This window comes from Manis javanica, chromosome 8 (genome assembly GCF_040802235.1).
Source record: "Manis javanica isolate MJ-LG chromosome 8, MJ_LKY, whole genome shotgun sequence".
In the NCBI taxonomy this organism is placed as follows: Eukaryota; Metazoa; Chordata; class Mammalia; order Pholidota; family Manidae; genus Manis; species Manis javanica.
Window position 1 is genome coordinate 67392998 of NC_133163.1, and position 21970 is coordinate 67414967.

The window sequence follows — 21970 nt, forward strand, 5'->3', positions numbered from 1 at the left end:
CCGAAGAACAAAACCCCCGGGCCAGATGGATTTACCTTGGAATTTTATCAGACATACAGAGAAGACATAATACCTATTCTCCTTAAAGTTTTCCAAAAAATACAAGAGGAGGGAATACTCCCAAACTCATTCTATGAAGCCAACATCACCCTAATGCCAAAACCAGGCAAGGACCCTACCAAAAAAGAAACTAGAGACCAATATCCCTGATGAACGTAGATGCAAAAATACTCAACAAAATATTAGCAAACCGAATTCAAGAACACATCAAAAGGATCATACACCATGACCAAGTGGGATTCATCCCAGGGATGCAAGGATGGTACAACATTCAAAAATCCATCAACATCATCCACCACATAAACAAAAACAAGGACAAAAACCACATGTTCATCTCCATAGATGCTAAAAAAGCACTTGACAAAATTCAACATCCATTCATGAAAAAAACTCTCAACAAAATGGGCACAGAGGGCAAGTACCTCAACATAATAAAGGCCATATATGATAAACCTACAGCTAACATCATACTGAACAGTGAGAGGCTGAAAGCTTTTCCTCTGAGATCGGGAACAAGACAGGGATCCCACTCTCCCCACTGTTACTCAACATAGTACTGGAGGTCCTAGCCACGGTAATCAGACAAAACAAAGAAATACAAGGAATCCAGATTGGTAAAGAAGAAGTCAAACTGTCACTATTTGCAGATGACATAATGTATAAAAAACCCCAAAGACTCTACTCCAAAACTACTAGAACTAATATTGGAATTCAGCAAAGTTGCAGGATACAAAATTAACACACAGAAATTTGTGGCTTTCCTATACACTAACAATGAACCAATAGAAAGAGAAATCAGGAAAACAATTCCATTCACAATTGCATCAAAAAGAATAAAATACCTAGGAATAAACCTAACCAAGGAAGTCAAAGACCTATACCCTGAAAACTACAAGACGCTCTTAAAAGAAATTGAAGAGGACACTAGCAAATGGTAACTCATCCCATGCTTCTGGCTAGGAAGAATTAATATCGTCAAAATGGCCATCCTGCCCAAAGCAATATAGAGATTTGATGCAATCCCTATCAAATCACCAACAGCATTCTTAAATGAACTGGAACAAATAGTTCAAAAATTCATATGGAACCACCAAAGACCCTGAATAGCCAAAGTAATCCTGAGAAGGAAGAATAAAGTGGGGGGGATCTCGCTCCGCAACTTAAAGCTCTACTACAAAGCCATAGTAATCAAGACAATTTGGTACTGGCACAAGAACAGAGCCACAGACCAGTGGTACAGAATAGAGACTCCAAACATTAACCCAAACATATATGGCCAATTAATATACGATAAAGGAGACATGGACATACAATGGGGAAATGACAGACTCTTCAACAGACGGTGCTGGCAAAACTGGACACCTACAAGTAAGAGAATGAAACTGGATCACTGTCTAACCCCATACACAAAAGTATATTTGAAATGAATCAAAGACCTAAACATGAGTGACTTCTTCATGAACATATCTCCCCAGGCAAGGGAAACAAAAGCAAAAATGAACAAGTGGGACTATATCAAGCTAAAAAGCCTTTGTACAGCAAAGGACACCATCAATAGAACAAAAAGGTATCCTACTGTATGGGAGAATATATTCATAAATGAGAGATCCGATAAAGGGTTGACATTCAAAATATATAAAGAGCTCACACACCTCAACAAACAAAAATCAAATAATCAAATTAAAAAATGGGCAGAGCTGAATAGACAGTGCTCTAAAGAAGAAATTCAGATGGCCAACAGGCACATAAAAAGATGCTCCATATTGATTGTTATCAGAGAAATGCAAATTAAAACCACAATGAGATATCACCTCACACAAGTAAGGATTGCCATCATCGAAAAGACAAACAACAACAAATGTTGGCAAGGTTGTGGAGAAAGGGGAACTCTCCTACACTGCTGGTGGGAATGTAAATTAGTTCAACCATTGTGGAAAGCAGTATGGAGGTTCCTCAGAATAGAAATATCATTTGACCCAGGAATTCCACTTCTAGGAATTTACCCTTAGAATGCAGCACTCCAGTTTGAAAAAGACAGATGCACCCCTATGTTTATTGCAGCACTATTTACACCAGCCAAGATATGAAAGCAACCTAAATGTCCATCAGTAGATGAATGGATAAAGAAGATGTGGTCCATATACACAATGGAGTATTACTCAGCCATAAGAATAAAACAGTTCCTACCATTTGTAACAACATGGATGGAGCCAGAGGGCATTATGCTCAGTGAATTAAGCCAGGCAGAGAAAGACAAGTACCAAATGATTTCACTCATCTGTGGAGTATAAGAACAAAGGAAAACTGAAGGAACAAAACAGCAGCAGAATCACAGAACCCAAGAATGGACTAACAGTTACCAAAGGGAAAGGGACTGGGGAGGATGGGAGGGAAGGGAAGGATAAGGGCAGGGAAAAAGAAAGGGGGCATTACGATTAGCATGTATAGTGTGGTGGTGGCATGGGGAGGGCTGTGCAACACAGAGAAGACAAGTAATAATTTTACAGCATCTTACTATGCTGATGGACAGTGACTGTGAAGGGGCATGTGGGGGCGACTTGGTGAAGGGGGGAGCGTAGTAAACATAATGTTCTTCATGTAATTGTAGATTAATGATACCAAAATAAAAAAATAAGAAAAAAAGAGATACACAAAAGATATCTATTATGTAGTCCTGATAGACTTGGGTAACAATCTGTGAATAGTGAACAAAGAGAAATGCAGCTTTCAAACAAGTGGCATGCATGCGCACGCACACAAACATACACACACGCGAACAGAAGTAAAAAGTAACTGATATCTCTGAATCTACAGGGTCTTTGAGCAATTGTACAGAGACACCCAGATCTTAGTAAATACAGAACATGACACCAGGAAGTGTCTAGTATGGAGGCAAACCAGAAAAGGACTTGTGGAAGATACCAGTAAGACCACAGCAATGGTGGAGAAATCCAAACTGAAGAAGAATAGTGACAATTCTCTACATACACAGAGAAGTTTCCAATATTGATTTGTAGTCACTCCTCACAAAATCCCAATGTATACAGCATTTCTACTGGTCAGAAATAATAAAATCTGCTTAACTACATGTACTTCTCATTCTATTACATAGCTTTGTTCTTCCTTTGACTATTTTATATTAGTGAAGTTCAAAGATTTAAAAATTTTTCTTCAGGTATTGTTGTGGCTATGTAGAATTAGATTTCATTTACTATTTAGTATTTCAGTTAAGACTCCAGTACCAGAATTGAAAAGCCATGAGAGCTCCTTTAGATAACAAGACACAAGAAACAGCTGTTAGTGAGTTCAAGTCACCTCTGTTTCTTTATATTTATATCATAGACAGGTGTCCACATGGTTGTGATTTTATATATTATATTTGCATAAAGTAGACCTGCATTTTTGTTAGAAAAATTATTTCAACTTTTTAATGACAGAAATTTGGTATTTTTGGAGTGCTCACAGAAAGACCTACGGATGAAGTTTGACAATCTTTCTTTCATTAACACATACATGAAGCAAATCTTAATTTGTCTTGAAAAATGATATACTGTTACAAAGTTAACAAGATGATACATTTGGCAGCAAATACATTCATTCAAATACAAACAATTAAGAGAAATTACTTTTTAAGATTCTCATAACATGTGAACTTCCTCAAGAGGTAAAGATAATTTAAATTATTAAATTTAAATATTTAATAATTACAGAATTTCTAATATTTACCTGACAAAATAAGTTCCACCCTGCCACTTTAAACTGAGTAATCCTAACCAAAGTTCAAGAGTCATACAAAAAACCAGAAAGTAATCAGGCTTTACTTCCTTGACCACTCTTTGTACTTTAAAGACTTTATTGAAATATGAGGGTTTACAACAACTCTTAATTTTAAAAGACACTCTTGTGGATAATTTGTAATCAATAACATTTCATTTCACTAAACAATGTAAGTCAAACAGTATAAAACTTATGTAAATCCTTTGTTATCTGGCATTCTATTTAGTCGCCCATCAGCTGGCACTTTCATTCAGTTTTTGTACATATTTGATGTTATTAACAAGTGGGCTCTTTTTAAAATTTACAAGTATCTTCTAGTCCAAGAAATATTAAATTGTTCAGTGTTGTTTTATTATATTACATTTACTTGAAAACTTGTCATCAATTTTGACATACAAGGCGTGCTCTCTAGAAGTTGTAATAAAGTGTTTACTATAGTTTTTGTTAAAGGTCTCAACATTTAAATATCTTAGCTTACAGTTAGCATTTCACTTAACTTGGTTTTCTAAGGTTAAATATGTAAATGAACTTGAGGGGGGTAAAATTGCATTATAGTCAGTGTGAAACACAAACAAAATCTTTGGTAAAAATACAAAGCTTTTAAGTGTACATATATGTTAAATAGTGTAAAGTACTAAAATATTTTATTAATTTTTATTAATATTAATTGTACACTTCAATAGGGTGAATTCTGTAAGTAAAATATGCTTCAATAAAATTATGTTAAAAGGTTACAATAAGAGCTAAAATACAAATATCAATTCTTTCCAATTTAAAATTCAACTCAGCAAACAACAAATTTTATATCAGGAAACGCTTATAAAACATCTTACCTGTAAACAGTCTCTATGAAACCAAGCATTTTTACAACAAGGACTTCGTAATATGCTGTAAGTTGGAATAGGTTCAATGAATTCTAGGCAAATGGTGCATGGTAATGAGTCTCTACAATTATTAGACGTAATTATTTGAACAGGTTGATGTTTCCAACAAAATGACCTAAAAATACAAATTATTTAAAAATAACATCTAATAAATTACAGAGCATAACTAAGTTAGCGTTATAATTCATGAAGGAGAAAATTCATTCATATGTCTCTCATAATTAACCTACAATAGACTGGATTCTTGGCACTATAAATTAGATTATGGAGAGCTAGACTTTCACAATATTAACCTTTTGGTAGTGAGACTTACCTCACAGAATTTCAGTAACTAATATTATGTTGAGGATCTTATGGAATATTGTTAGCAACAGAGAACACCCATCCTTGTACTAAACACTGCACAGAATTAAAGAAGGAACTTAAGCTTAAAAGCAAATGTTTTAATGACAAGTAAAATGCAAATAACTTATTCCTAACACACTAAATTTTTTTCTACTTATATTTTCTAAACTGCAGTTTTTGTAGTAACAACTGTTAAGTAAGTCAAGAACACAAAGACTAAAAGAAAGAGAACACTCATGATACCAAATACCAAAATTTATAAATCTTTGATGTTTAAAGTTGGACTCAGTAAGTAAATATTTTGAGGGGCATCCCAGAGCATAACATTTCAATTCTGGACTCCACCAAATTTACACACCTTCAACTTACTCAGTGAGAAATACAAATAGCCCTGTGAAAGAAAAGTGGACTATTAAATCTTATAAAGAGTGACATAAAAATCTAGAATTACATAAGGTGGAAATTTTACCCAAGTAGGAATAAACTAACAGTTCCATATTATATTCTATAGCTGAAAGCTGATGGTGAGTATTAATCATGAAGCCCATTCCAGACATGGCCATTCTCAAGACTTTGAAGACAGAAATGACTCCATAAAGGAGGGGAGAAGTTATATATGTATACACACACACACACACGCACAGACACACACATCAGTCCCTACACCCCCCACAATGTATATGTATAAACTCAGGGCAGCTTTGAAAAATTTTACAAAGGAATTATATCACTGGGATAGCCATATCCATTTTCCACTTTTAACATTCATCTCTCATACATCAACAATTAACTCACGCAAAATTGCCAGTGAATTGGAAAATACATTCTCTCTGAAGTCCACATGGGAAATGATAACTTCGTTTACATCGGGGTGCAACACATCCAATTGAAGCACCAGTTTTCTTGCAAATAGAACATTTCTAGAAGAATATATGAAAGTAGGGGTCAAAACATACAAAGTTACATACTGTAATGTCACCAAGGTATAAGTGAACATTTCTTGTGGGGAGTCTGATTACAATAGCTGTGATTATGGTATATAAAAGGAACTTCCTGAAAAAAAATTGTTCTCCATTCCTACAACTTCTGATAAAGGAATTATCTCTAAGCTAACATGTGGATGACACAGAGAGGCTTCTTTTTCTACCTGCTAAAATATTTAAAACCTAGGGGTTTGTAAATATAATGAATATAATGGCTGTACATCAAAGTCCCATTCAAATCTCAATAGAAAACACCTAATTAGGAAATATTCACCAAGGAGAACAGCAAACAATACTAATAATCTATAAAAAAATCATCTAGGATTATTCTAACTAAATGAAAAAGTGTTTGATAACCACAGTATGTGAAACAGTGACTCTCAAAAAGACATGTTCAATATACACAATGGAATATTATTCAGCCATAAAAAGAAAAGAAATCCTGCCATTTGCAACAACATAGATGGATCTAGAAAGTATTATGCTCAGTGAAATAAGCCAGGCAGAGAGAGACAAATACCACGATTTCACTTATTTGTGGAATATAAAAACAAAGCGAAACAAAATGAACAAAACAGCAGTAGACTAATAAACACTGAGAAGTGACTAGTGGTTACCAAGGGGGCGGGGTAGGGGCAGGGTGGGGAGGTGAGGGGAATAAAGGGACACAATAATTTGCAATCACAATGTATGCTGGTCACAGGAATGGTAGTATAGCATAGAGAATACAGTTAATGACTCTGTAACATCTTTCTACATTTATAGATAGTAACTGCAATAGAGGGGGTGAGTGTTAAGTAATATGGGTAAGTATTGAATCACTGTATTGTACATTTGAAACCAACATAAGATTATATATCAATAATTCAATAAATAAATAAATATATGAATTATAAAACTTGTAAAAAAAAAAGACATGTTCAAGCCATTAATTCCTACTACCTATGAATGTGACTTATTTGGAAATAGGGTCTTTGTAGATATAAGTTAAAGATCTCAAGATTAGATCACCCTAAATCAAAAGACTGGTGTCTTTATAAGAGAAAGGAGAGGGAGATTTAAGACAGACATAGAGAGGGAGAGGCCATGTGAAGTGGAAGCATAGATTGGACTTACGTTGCCACACACCAAGGAATTCCAAAGGCTGCCAGTAGCCACCAGCTCAAAGAGAAGCATGGAATGGATTCTCTCTCAGAGTTTCCAGACAGAAGAATCAATCCTTCTGTCTTGGAACTACAGGTTTCCAGAATTGTGAGAGAATAATTTTTGTTTTAGGCGACCCAGCTTGTGGTAATTTATTACAGCAGCTCTAGGAAACAAATACACCACCACTGCCACTAACTGAAATGTAACTATGGTTTATGAACAGAAAGACTATTAGATGAATCAGTCCTTACTAAAATAAAGAGAAGTACCTAAAACATCTTGGAACCCTTGAGATGGCCATTATAATGGCCACTACTAAAAGGAATATACGGTCTTACTGCTGCCCCCTCAAGCACCACCAGCTCATAGGAGAATACTTTGCCAAGTCTCTCCCAAGTAAACTGACACATGGAATTCTAGTTTAAGGTCACAAATGGAGACAACCTCTTCAGGATCAAGATATTCTCAAAGGTTCCTAAAACACACAGGAAGGACTCAGACATTTTAAGAAAACTGGCATTTTTAGACTGTTAAGGGGACCTTGAGAGGCCATCTTTCGCAAGTTCACTTTCATCTGGAAGCTGAGGAATTGAGAGTAATACTCTCACGTGGTCTTTAGATAAATGCCACTGCTAATCCTTTCACCAAGGTTTTCCCTTGTGCCTGAGAGCCTTTATTTTACCATCAAGCCCCCAAGCATCCTCAGTATCTTCAAAAATAATTGCTCCCATTTCTTTGCCTTAACTAAAATAAAGGTCTGTACATGCTTCTCTAAGAGAATTTCTTGAATGAAGCTGCATATTTTCCCATCCTTCTTAATTACCAGACTTGGCAAGGGGTGGGGAGTGGGATATGGACAAGGATAGGAAGGAGAACAAACAGAACATTATTGTAGTTCTCTGTTGCAGATTGTAGGTAACTACTTTATGTTCACACTTAAAAAAATACAGTCCTTTGAGCTATGATATTTACCGTTACCTACTAACTTCCTGGTCACTCCTCCACCTCCAAACTTTGGCACCTTGATAACTGTATTTTAATTCTTGTTATCATTCTAAACAACTTCATTGATGGGACAACCTTTCTTTAACTTCCTTCATCTCTAAATCAGTGTAACGATGAACTCTCTCACCACCCAAAACTGCTCCACCATGGACATCATCAATTCCAGTACCATATTCTGTACAAAAATCCCTATACTGCTAACCTTCTCATTTTCTAACTCTCATTATTTCTACCCAAACCACATGGAAACCCACAGTCCTCTCCCTGTGTGTGAATAGCAACTGTCACACAGAAGGTCCACAACATATAAATGAATACATGAGAGGTTAAAGTTTAGAGTACTTATCCTGGAGACTAGAAGAAGGCACTGAACATATAAGAACAATGCCACAGAAGGGCCACAAAAGGTATGGAGGTCATAAATTATTGGTCTGCACAGTTGTGTAATCTCCATCTAAACCCATCATTCCAACCCAGCAACTGAGGCATAAGACGAAAAGCAAATGGTCACATTGAGTAAGATATGAGGGTTTAAAGAAAGCAGGGTGGATCTATGGTAATAATTCTAATATTAAGAGTGGGTGAAATGGTGGATAAGTTGGAATAAGATGAAGTAAAATCAGTATTGGCACATGAACTATCCATGGTCATTAAGCTCTTCTATTTGCAAAAATGCAAAATGTTCTAAAATTTATAGTATTTGACAAAAATAAGCATTGGAACATAAAATCAAAGCCTTACAAATTTCCTGTAGAGAAATGAATGGAAATTCAGACTTCCCCAGTATTGACAATATTTACGATAGTTAGTGTAATGAGTAAAACAATTTACTTACCAGTTTAGAAGCTCTATTCACTTCTTTTCTGATGTCTTCTACTAGAAAACCATAAACTCCTTCTTCTTCTTTACCTCTCTGCCAAATTCCACTTGACATCAACTATGAATTTATTCTCAATTAGAAAATAAACTCTAAGAAATCAGTTTGCAATAAAATATATATATTCCAATTAAAAATGGGCATAAAACAACTCAAATTTCAATTATCTCTTAGTCAATAATACTTATTTATCATGGTCAAAGAAGCTATTCATATTCTTTGATTTGGATCACACTGTATATTAACAGTTCATATAACCAAGCTGGTTTCTAAAGTATTCCAGGAAACAACAAAAAGGAAGTAAGGCAGGAAGGAAAACAAAAAACACCTATAATTAAGCTTTCAGAAAAAAAGTGGTAAATATTTAAACTTGTTAGTAACAGTAAATACTATGGAGATAGTTCAGATTATCAATGATATTTTGGACTAACTTTAAATCTAGCTTGATTCTGAATCATAAAAGGCATATTTACAGGGAAACGTATTGGACTGCAGTTACGTAAGTTTGAATTTTTAAAAATCTGATTTTAACTTCAGTTTAAATATGTTAAGGAAGCATGAATCAAGAAAAAGCATGTGACTATGAATTAAAAATCCTGGCTTGCAAACCAGACTTTGTGTCCAACTTTCTGGAATCTTCCACAAGTAATTTAATGTCTCTGACCTTAAACACAAAAATGAAAACACTGGATGACACTGTCTCTAAATCTCTTTCAGCAATAACATTCTACTACTATTTGCAACATTACTGTTCTTTTCTGTTCACAGTGAAATAGAATCTTACAAGTGTTGAGCCTAAGGTCAGTACATTTTTGAGTAATTATACTCATTAATAAAATAAGACAGAATATAAAGGTAATTTTGATATGATCAACCAAGATATATAATTAAAAAATAGTTCAAATTTGTGATTAAAGAAGAGGCTTATTTTAATCAGTATAATATATCCTAAAGAAAACTAAAAGTGATACACATTGCTTAAAAATTAGTTATGAAGAAATAACTAATAAAATAACTCTCCTAATTCTACTGCACAAGAAGTAAAATGAACTCTTAGAAAAATGAAAATGTTTTATGTTGTGATACAAAGTACAATAGACTCCAATTTACAAATTTGGAATGCCAACTTTTTGCTCCCTCTAGTCTTGGTACAAAGTAATTAGGTTCCTAGACCAGTCTACAATTTAACCCATAGGATAGATACTTGATACACAAAAATGTAGTCTCAGAGACCCACCAAGGAATACATTAGATGGTTTCTCAAGGAAGCAGATAAAGAGCTTTAACTTGGATGCTGTGCTGTGTATAAAAATATGTCCACAAATTTGTTGACTCTTTCCTTTGAGAAATGGGGCCTAAGTCCCTTCCTGTTGAGTGTGGGCTAGACTTAATGACTTACTTCTAACACACAGAATAGAGCGAGAGTGACAGTGGTATGTGCTGTGAAGACTAGGGCATATGGTTCTGTTTCAGTGTATCCATCTGCCCTTCTTTCTCTTTCATTACTTGCTCTGGGAGAAGACAGATGCCATGCTGTGAGTAGCCCTTTGGAGCCTGCCTAGGTAGTAAGCAACTGAGGCCAAAAGTCACATGAATGAGACAATGCAAGTGGATCCTCCAGCCTAGTCAAGCCTTCAGATGACTGAACAGTGGCTGATATCCTACTCACAGCTTCATGAAAGACACTGAGCCAGAACTACCCAGATCAGCCAATACCAGATTCATGATCCTCAAACTATTTTGAGATTATAAATATCGTTTAAACTGCTAAATTTTAGGATAATTTGTGAAGCAACAATATGTAACTGATACAGTATGAAGAAGTAGTGTACATACTAATGCAGCTTTAACACGCTAAGGCAGTGATGGTGCCACTAGTATCTGAACGCACAAATTCAATGAGATGAGAAGTTGGTGGAGGAGAGGGAGAACAAATGAGGGACTAATTCTCAGTATGAAACCACTTTTTCTTCTGAGTGACTCATAAATTAACCTGTTTCCTTTCCCACAGATATTTAATAGCTTTAGTCAAAAATTTTTTCTAGATTTTCTGTGAAATAAAACACTTTTCTTCTATTCCCTGAAAACAAGTCTTTTCAGAGACTTATCACTAGCAACACTGGAAACAAGATAGTAAAAAGAAAAACTCTCTTAGAGACCTAAATATTTTTCTCCTTTCTTCACTTAGGTGATAAGTGAAGAAACAGGTAATGATGAAAGGTCTTTTATGTACCAGGTAATAATGAAAGGTCTTTTATGTACCAAGCAATCTCAGAATTTTAGAAATTGATAAATTTAAATTCTTATTTTTACATATAGGCAAAATGAGATCCAGATTAAATGACTTATCAATAATTCTCACAGACCAGTCATCAGGATCTAAATCTCCTAAGAATATCAAATTTCCAATATTTAATTATAAATTATACTCACCAAACAATAGTAATGTACAGTGAGATTCCATTTCTCATTAGTTTTCTTTTCTCCATATTTATTAGGACAGTCATCATTTTTTCGACAGAAAACACAAACTAACAGTGAAAAAAGTAAATAGATATAAAAAATATTTTTCAATTTAAAAAACCCTACAAAATTGGTACTTCTCTCAACTGATGTGTTTAATTCTTCCCAATAGAGCAAATCACATTATCAGTAACTTAAAATTTCCAATACCTACTTCTAGAACAAAAATGTGACTTAACGTTTTTTTCCATTAATTTCTAATGATGAATTCCAGTGTGTATTTAAAATGGCAACTTGGAGGGCAACAACACTGAAAATAATAGCTTAGGGAACTCCAAACTCCATCTTTCCATTACAGCAACAATTAAGCTGCCCAAAACTGTCAGATTCAACTTTTCAGAACCTGAAATCTAATTTTAAAACTTACAACAGTTAGGAGAATGCTTAATAAAGAAATAAGCTGCTAAATTTTGATGAGAACTTTGTGGCATTTTAACTTACCTGCCTACCATTCCCCACTCTCCAGCTGGACAATGGCCTTGGGTATGATGGCCCATGTTCCTGGTATAGACTGTTCAAGAGGAGGTAATATTCACCTTTGTCTCAAAGGAATGTGATTGTGTGTTTTGACCTGTGTGGTTGGCTCCTTTATGGATGGGTTTAGATGCTTGCCCTTATTTCACCTGCCTTCAACTTTCTCAGAGCTGGAGCTTGAATGTTTGTCAAAAGCATTTAAGACAAATACTAGCTATAGCAACTTGGAGCAAAGGAAAACAGGGAAATCCAGTTATAGACTGAAAAAGCTAGAAAAGAGGAGCCTGGGAAAAAGGGTCACATAGGGGAATTAAAGGCTTTGGGAATCTCCCACATATCCAGGGTTATCTAGAAGGACATGCACATGTCCAGGGCTGGAAGCATACTCAGAAAGGACTCCAGAAACCCTAACCTTTCACTCTTGAATGATCTTTAGACTCATGCTAGCCTATATGAAAAAAGAAAGATCACAAGTCAATAACTTAATTGTAACTTTAAAGAACTAGAAAAGGAGAGCCCAAAAGCCAGTAAAAGGAAAGAGAGATAAATGAGCAGAGATAAATGAAATAGAGAATAGAAAACAATACAGAGAATCAATAAAAAAAAACCAAGGCTGGCTCTTTGAAAAGGTCAACAAAACTGACAAACCTTTATCTAGACTGAACTAGAGAAAAAAAAAAGAGAGAAGACTCAAAACTATGACAAAGCTACAGAAATCTTAACAGTGTGGCACTGACATACAGGTCAATGTAAAAGATGAGTCCAGAAATAAACCCGTGCATCCATGGTCAATTAATTTTGAACAAGCATGTCAAGACCATTCAGTGAGGAAAGAAGTCTCTTCTTAGAAATTGTGCTGTAACAACTGGATAGCCACATGCAAGATAATAAAATTGAACCCCTACCTCACACCACATATAAAAATTAAAACAGATCACAGACCTAAATGTAAGAGATAAAACTATAAAGCTCTTAGAAGAAAACTTAGGGGTAAATCTTCATAGCCTTGGATTTGGCAACGGTTTCTTAGATATTCTGTGACATCAAAAGCAAAAGCAATTAAAGAAAAAAACAGATAAATTAGACTACATCAAATTTAAAATGGGCATCCAAGGACAAGACCAAGAGAGTGAAAAGAAAATCTACAGAATGGAAATACTATATTTGGAAATCATATACCTGTTAAGGGGTCTAGAGCCCAGAGTGTGTGGGAAAGTCTTACAACTCAGCAACAAAATATAACCCAGTTTTAAAATGGAACAAAGGATCTGTACAAACATTTCTCCAAAGATACATAAATAGCCAAGAAGCACATTAAATGTTATTTACTACCATTAGACACCAGGGAAATGAAATCAAAACCACAATGAGATCCCATTTTACACCCACTTAGGATAGCTACAATCAAAATGTTAGATAATAACAAATGTTGACAAGGATCGGGAGAAATAAATACTTGCACACTAATGTTCAGTGCAGCTCTGTTCATAACCGAAAGGGAAAACAAACCAAATGTCCATCAATGGATGTATGAAAAGATAAATACCACATATCCATACAATCAACTATATTCAACTATAAAAAGGAGTGAACTGATACATGGATGGGCCTAAAAACATTATGCTAAGTGAAAGGCACCAAGCATAAAAGGTGCCATGTTATACGATGCCATTTATAGTAAGATTACATTATTCAGAATAGGTAAATCCACAGAGACAGACAAAAAGCAGACTGATGGTTTCCAGGGACTGAGGACAGGGGAAATGAGAAGTAACTGTCTAGTGAGCACAGAGTTTCCTTTGGAGGTAATGAAAATGTTTGTAACAAGATAGTGGTGTGGGTGCACAATGTTGCCAATGTACTAAACGCCACCAAATTGTACACTTCAAAATAGTTAAAATGGTGAGTTTTATACTGTGTGTTTCATGATAATAATAATAGTTTTAAAAAGGCAAATTGCAGTCAGGGAGATCTGAGTTAAGACTCAGCTCCACAACCTTGCTGTGCAACCTTGGACAGGCCACATACACACTTTATGGCCCTGTTTCCTCATCTTAAAAATGAGAAAAACAACACCACAAACCTCAAACTATGCCTTAAGGAGGAGTAAATGAGATAGTATACAGCAATATAATGAAAAGGGTGTGAAACACAGATAGAACTCAAGAAATATTAGTATTACAATTATTGATCTTTTCTAATGATTTTACTTGTGCAAAAATTTTAATAACATACTAAAAAATTCCAATGACATGCCAATAAAACAATGAGAAAATCACTAGCTAAAGAGAAAAGCCTGAGGCTCTCAAGGCAGCAGATCAACACAAGATAGAAGCTTGAATATCTAAATGACTACAGGCAGTCAAAACTCCCTATCTGTCCTATTTGCCCTAACCAATCCACACTGGACTGTAATGTCAGTAATAAAATTTTACTGTGTTAGACCAGGAAAACTTCAGGGTTTACCTATTACAGCAGTTAGTCTTACTTACCTTGCCTAATATATGCAATCAAGAATGGATGTTATGCTTTGAAAAGGTCCTATATTTGTTAGCAGGCTACTTACAAAGTAGATTCCAGGACTAGAAAGAAAGACCATGTGCTAATATTTCAAACTGTGAAATATGCTCCCTCTGTATTTGTCTTCATTCACTCCAGTTTAATGAAATAAGCCATAATGAAAAGCCCATTCTCCCAGTCTTTCAAAAAATTTCAGCTCCCTGTCCTTCCATACACAAAGTAACAGACCACATTAACTCCAGCAAATTGCTATTTGTTCACTGGACATCTTACACCTGCAGTTCCCACTTTAACTCCTTCATCCCCAGTGCCTATACTTTTAATTATAAGTGTGCATACAGCTATCAAGAGGAAGAGGAATACAAGGAATTAGCTGAGACTGCTGGATTCGTCAAGAGGAACACTGGATGGTGCTGCACCTGCTAGATGATGTGGGCCCCTGGCTTTTCATGTTTCCCTCTTTCCCTTTACCCAGTACAGAGACCCTGAATGTGGTACAGACTAAGTTTCAGGCATGCATTTTTATGAGTATATTACTTTTGTTTGTATTCATACTTTGTTTCTAAATTTGAATGTTAAAGTAAAATTGTTCTGACTCCATTAAGATCACCTTCTATAGTAAATGATACTGGCTGTATTACATTAATGAAATAAACACGTACATGTAAGTAAAAACTGAGTCAGTCAGGAAAAATATGACATGAGTAACAGTGTAGGTAGTTTTTGCATGTGGCAAGTTTGTGAAGGTAATCCATAAATTACTGTCTCAGAACTATTAACATACAGTTAGAAGTCGTAGGTAAAAGCAAAGTAGAAGGACTTGTACAAGCACAAATTTCTTTATCCAACATGATGTGGAGTTAAAAGATACTCTCTATAAGTGATGTAAGATAGTTTTAAGTATAATACTTTGAGAAGGAATCAAAAATAAATCTTAGGATAGATGAGGGGAGAAGTAGTGCTATAGGAATATAAAGTAACAATTTGATTTCTCATCTTCCATAATAGCAAGTCAATATATGTTTATGTCTAATAAATGAAGAAAACAACACCTAAAAGCAAAGGTCTGCATCTATTTGAGGAGATTTCTGCGAGCACTTAGAGAGTTTCTTTTTCATGTTCAAACTTTTGTGTATTGTTTAAACTGTTCTTACCTGCAATTCCTTTTATAAGAAAAAGTCACACAAAAAGGTGAAAATTTTCTACTTATTAAATGACTTACTCAGATACAAGCCATACCTCATAAGTACATACAGATAATACAAATAAAATTTGGCAAATTGTCCCCTTACAGCAGATTTTGCTGAAAAGAATACATTCAATGTTATAAATTGGTATACGGATGTATGAATCAAGGGATCAAGGAATTCATTCCTATTGTTTGAGTAGCATTCTAAATAATTTCACTGTAATAAAAAAGCAAGAGTAAAATATTTTTAACATTTTAAATTATATTTGAAAAATTTTTAAATACAGCTACTTACCAAGATTCTGTGAGCCACCAGGTTTACTTTCATTCATTTTACTAGGAAAAATAGAAAGATACAATATAGCCATCTTAATTTGACAAGTTTCAAATTATCCATTTTAACTAAATTTAGTCAATACATGAGACTATAAATAAGCTGCATAACCATTTCTTACTCTAGTACTTAATTTTCCCTCCTCACACACATCTAATACCAGTAGTTCTCAACAAGGGCTGTTAAGTCTGTGGACACTGTTAAAATTAGAAGCAATGTCTTTTTAGCTATCAAAAAGATTTAAGATGACCTCTAGCATTTAGTGGAAAGGGGCAAGGACTATAGGACATCCTGCAACCCAAAAAACATCTGCACAACAAAGAAGTCTAGACTTTCAAATTTCCAGCTGGCTATTCAAGTAGGCAAAAAAACACCTATTTATAATTACATTAACCTAGAACCTAAGCCCATTTTACACATCAATATAAAAAATTATTTTTCTTGCTGTTTTAGGACAAAATGATATTTCCTATTATAACTCCCACGTAAGTCAGGGAAATTTGTGTTTTGTTTCGTTTTACCAAAGCTTTACCAGGAATTGTTTGTTTAGGGAAAATATATCATCAGTGCAATGCCATTTGTATCTGAGTAGCCTAAAAAAATTGTCTTTTGTCAGGCTATACTTGTTGCGTTTGTGGGGACTCTATATAGCACTGCAAACATCGGACTGCTGTATTCACATCTTCCAGTACAGTGCTCAACCATTTACATACTGAAAGACATTGATCTGTCTCTGCTGCCTCACTCCCCACTAGTTAACATAAAATTACTTACATTCATTACTGAAACACAAATTTTTCTACCTGAAGGGCCCCCACCAGTAAAATGGCAAACTTCCGGCTTCTCTTCGGGGTTCCTTGGTTCCCGCCGGAGCCACCTGAAGCCCAATCACCTCTCGCCCCCCTCCCAATCCCAGCACCTAGCCAACAGCCACCAGCCCCGTAGAAGTGACACCTCAATCAGCTCATGCCCCTTCCTATATAACCCAGCACCTATCCCTAATAAAGCGGAATTCTCCAGTGAACTGCTGCTGTGTGTCGCTCCTTTCCTTTCATTGGTGCCGAAACCCGGGAGATGGGACACCCCAACTGGGCCCCGTCTCCCCCGACACCAGCAGCAGCTTGCACTCGTCCTCTTTTTCCGGCGCTGGCTCATCACACTCACCACTCCTCTCTGGCCTTTAGGTAAGTTTTCCCCCTGGAGTGGGCCACTCTTCCCGGAGCTATCGCAGTGCCATTGACCGTGATCGTCCGGCAAGGCCCTGATGCTCGGGGATGAGGAGGGAACTCTCCCCGCCTCAGGCCTTCACGGCTGCGGTGGACCCTCAGACCCCTCCTCCGGCAGCCATAAATCCCTGCCTCAGGCCTTCACGGCTGCGGCGGACCCTCAGGCCCCTCCTCCGACAGTCATAAATCCCCGCCTCAGGCCTTCACGGCTGCGGCAGACCCTCAGGCCCCTCCTCCAACAGCAATAAACGAGGTGACTCCTTTGCAGATGAGAATGCTCCTTTTTCCCCCCCTCCTCCTTCTGTTCCGTCCGCCGAAATCTGTTCTGTCTGCCGAAAATTCCTAGCGCTAGGTACCTCGTGACTCCGGCAAACTGCCTTCTTAGGGAAGTCTGGGTGACGACCCACACTTCCTAAGAAATTCCGACTCGTATACGAGTTTCCGCAGACCACCAAGGATCATCGGGACGCCCTTTGTCTCCTTGCGGTCTGCTTCCAGTCCGAGGATCTCCGTTCGTCTTCCCCCCTGTTTGTCTCCTTCTCTGTCCTTTAGCCATGGGAGGCTCCTCATCCCTCCCTGAAAGTTCACCTCTTGAATGCCTGCTTAAGCATCTGGCTACCCTCTCCCTGACGCCTGATATAAAACCAAAACTTCTCTGTAAATACTGCTCCCAAGATTGGCCGACATACCCCCTAGACAATAACAACCAATGGCCCGCAGGGGGAACTCTTGATCCTAACATCACTCACAATCTCTTTAACTACTGCCAGCGCCTGAAAAAATGGAAGGAGATTCCCTATATCAAAGCTTTACGCCTCCTCCTCTCCCCGCCCCCTCCCAAGTTCTCCTAGCCTGCAAGCAGCTGCCCCGCAGAAGCCTCCTGTTCACTCCCTTTCCCTTCTTCTCCTACAACAGCCCTTCTCCCTTCCTCCCCCACCATCTCCTCCCCCATCTCACCTCCTCCGCCTTCGTCCCCCACAGATTAAGCCTGAGCCTTTCAGCCCCCCCCTTTAACTAGGTCCCGGGGGCCTCCTCCGTCTTTGCCCTCATCACCTGTTTCTCCCCTGTTAGGGACCACCTTTGTCTTCTCACATGTTTGTAGGGAGAATGGGAAAGCACCTTTCCCCATGTCTGAACACAGCATGGGAAAGCACAAGCTAGAGAACAACCGGTGCAGTCCTTGGAAGTTATCTGTCCACAAAAACATATCTTGTCCTCAAAGACGAGCCAAGACTCCTTACTCTGAAAATAGGGAGACCTTGAAGATGTGTAGAAACACCTCCCCTGCTTCTAGCTATGCCCTTCCCCCACTTGCCAATGTGCCAGGAATGGAGAACAAAGAACATTCTGTTTACGCATTCCATAAGCAATTAACTGGAGCCCTGCTGTAGCTCAGTTAGTAGAGCATGGGACTCTTAACCTCAGAGTCATGAGTTCTAAGCCCAACTAGAGCGGCAGAGGCAAGTAGCTGGGCTGCTGGCTGGCGACACGTGGGTCTGATTCTTTCTTTATTTTCTTTGCCCCCCTTCTGCACTTCAGGACCTGCTCGACTAGACACAGCTAGGCTGCGTCACTCCCCCACAGACTGAGCCAGAACCCTCAGTCCCCCTCAGACTTGGTCCCGAGGGCCTCCCAAAATTATTGCCCCCCTCCGGGAGGTAGCAGGATCCAAAGGCATCGTGCGCGTTCACGTCCCTTTCTCCTTAGGAGATTTAGCCCAACTAGAGAAACACCTAGGTTCCTTTTCCACTGATCCCACGACATACATCAGGGAGTTTCAATGGACCCTCCAGTCTTACAGCCTCACACATCATGACATTTTCATGCTCCTGGCCAACACTCTCCTCCCTGAAGAGCGTAGACGAGTTTAGGGCTTCGCCCAAACGCACGCTACCGAAACCCACAGGACTGACCCCACTGCTGTCCCCAAACAAGACCCACACTGAGATTATAACACCGCCATGGGTCTCCGCTCTCGAGATATTTTTGCCTCCTGCTTAATAGGAGGACTGAAAAAGGCAGCTCGTAAAGTAGTCAATTTTCAAAAGCTCCAAGACATAATTTAAAAGAGAGACAAAACCCCCTCTGAGTTCTTAGACAGACTCACTCAAGCCCTATTACAGTATACCAGCCTGGACCCAGAAACACCTGAAGGAAGACATGTCCTTATGACATACTTCCTAGCTCAAAGCTACCCCAACATTAAAGCTAAACTCAAAAAGTTAGAACAGGGCCCCACCACCCCACAGACTGAGATCCTAACAGTGGCCTTTAAAGTCTTCCATAACCAGGAAGAGGAGAAAGAACACCATAAACAAAAGACTGATCAGGCCAATTTCCCAATGTTGGCCCAGCTGATAAAACCACAACCTGGGCGCCCCTCTACAAACAAGCCCCCCCCAGGAGCTTGTTTCAAGTGCGGAAAAGAGGGACATTGGTCAAGGGTGTGCCCCTCCCCCAGATCTCCTACCACCCCATGCCCCAGATGCCACAAAAAGGGCCACTGGGGGTCTAATTGCCCAACCACCCGAAGGGGAGGCTGGATGAACAACCCCCATCCTAAGCCCACCGTAGTGGGGCTGGCAGAAGAAGATTGACGGGGCCCGGGGGCTTCTGGCCCGACCATTTCCATCACCAAACAGGAGCCCAGGATTACTTTAACAGTAGACAGTTGCCCCATCTCCTTCCTCCTAGATACAGGAGCCACCTTCTCAGTCTTGCGAGAATACCGGGGCCCTACGACGCCAGCCATTACTCCTATGGTCAGGGTAAGACGTAAACAGATTTTCCCATTAAACACCCCCCCTTTTTATGCACAATCCAAGACAATCCCATACCTTTCTCCCACTCCTTCCTGGTTATGCCCCAGTGTCCCATCCCTTTACTAGGACGGGACATCCTTTCTCTCCTCCACGTTTCCATAACTATATCCACTCCCCCAGCCCCCAGCCCAGTACTCCCTTTCTGATGGCCCTCATAGTCGACGACCCCCCTCTACCCAATGAAAGCTCTGGTTCCGCCCTCATACACCCAGTAAATCCCAAAGTTTGGGACATTACAAGCCCCTCCGTGGCTCTATGTCCTCCTGCCTCTATCACATTACGTGATCCCTCTCAGTATATCTGTCAGGCCCAATACCCCCTAACCACTTCATCCCTCATAAGCCTCCAACCCATCATTCAAGATCTCTTAAACAAAAATTACCTCAGACCCACTCACTCCCTGTTTAATACCCCCATATTAGCTGTTAAAAACACCAACAGATCTTTCCGCCTTGTCCAAGACCTTCGCCTCATCAACATGGCCATTGTCCCTATCCATCTCTTAGTTCCAAATCCGTACACCCTTTTATCGCAGATCCCTGCCTCAGCCTCCCACTTCTCAGTCCTAGATCTCAAGGATGCATTTTTTTCTATCCCTCTAGACCCCTCCTCCCAAGATTTCTTTGCCTTCAACTGGACGGACCCATACACAAGACATTCTGAACAACTCACTTAGACAGTTTTGCCACAAGGCTTCCGAGATAGTCCCCATATTTTTAGACAGGTCCTAGCTCAGGACCTCAAACAGTTTCATCATGATCACTCCGAGTCCACCTTATTACAATACATGGACAATCTTCTACTCTGCAGTCCCTCATGGGAACAGTCTCAACTTGACACTGCCTCCCTACTTAACCTTCTAGCTTCCAGAAGTTACCGAGTATCCCCCGTCAAAGCTCAAATCTCTTCCCCTCCTGTCACTTACCTCAGATTCCTTCTATCTCAACAAAGAAAGTCCATTACCTTAGACAGAAAACGGCTCGTCTCTGACCTGCCCGTTCCCAAAACTAAGACAGAAATCCTTTCCTTTCTAGGCCTGGCTAGATATTTTACAGCGTAGATCCCTAACTTCTCCCTGTTGGCAAGACCCCTATATGACCTCAGCAAGGACCCCCCTGAAGAACCATTATCCTCCTCACCCCAACACTTCTTCACTAAGCTCCGTCAAGCCCTTGTGGAAGCCCCAGCTCTCCATCTTCCTGATTTGTCGAAGCCCTTCTCATTATACATTCATGAGAGGTCCAGTCAAGCTCTAGGAGTCCTAGGCCAATATTATGGCCCATCCTTTGCCCCAGTAGCTTATCTCTCCAAGCAATTAGACCCCACAGTTCGGAGATGGGCCTCCTGCCTACGAGCATTAGCCGCTAGACAGCTTTTGCAGAAGGAAGCTCATAAACTGACATTCAGGGCGCCCTTACCATTCTGTCCCCACATCACCTAAAAGATCTCTTAACCTACAAAAGTTTACAGACTCTCCCTCCCTCCAGACTCCTGACCTTACTGTCCTCTTTCCTCCAAAATCCCGTTCACCCCCTTTGCCATCCATACCCGAATCATGACTTTTTCCTCCTTTACTGCTCTCTTGCTTTTTTTCCCTCATTCCTATTGTCTTCCCCACCACTCCGGCCTCCTTTGTATGGCGATTCAAAGTCAGACAGACTTACACACAGCATCAAACAAAAGTTACTGCCCTCACTGCCACACCAGACTGCCCTCTGAAAAGCTGCTCTGAGCCTTTATACCTCCACTTTCCTCCCTCCACCGAAGTGTTCACTAGCAGCTACCCTTATTCTCCCTACCTCTGC

The 21970-nt window shown here is 38.8% G+C and overlaps 1 protein-coding gene across 6 annotated transcripts in view; it reads right to left on the reverse strand.

The window, feature by feature from the left end:
* Nucleotides 1-21970, reverse strand: part of G2E3 (G2/M-phase specific E3 ubiquitin protein ligase) — a 72254-nt gene that overhangs the window by 33088 nt on the left and 17196 nt on the right. For 4 of the 6 annotated variants that reach the window (XM_036999491.2, XM_036999493.2, XM_017663533.3 and 1 more), the window contains exons 2-6: nt 16079-16119; nt 11511-11608; nt 9036-9137; nt 5862-5986; nt 4671-4836 (exon numbers count right to left, since the gene is read on the reverse strand). In XM_036999491.2, coding sequence (XP_036855386.1) covers nt 4671-4836; nt 5862-5986; nt 9036-9137; nt 11511-11608; nt 16079-16115 — 528 coding nt within the window. In that variant the 5' untranslated portion in view covers nt 16116-16119. Of the gene's footprint in view, nt 1-4670; nt 4837-5861; nt 5987-7165; nt 7283-9035; nt 9170-11510; nt 11609-16078; nt 16120-21970 lie in introns of those variants that run through there. The other 2 variants (XM_017663536.3, XM_036999492.2) reach the window with 2 other exon arrangements.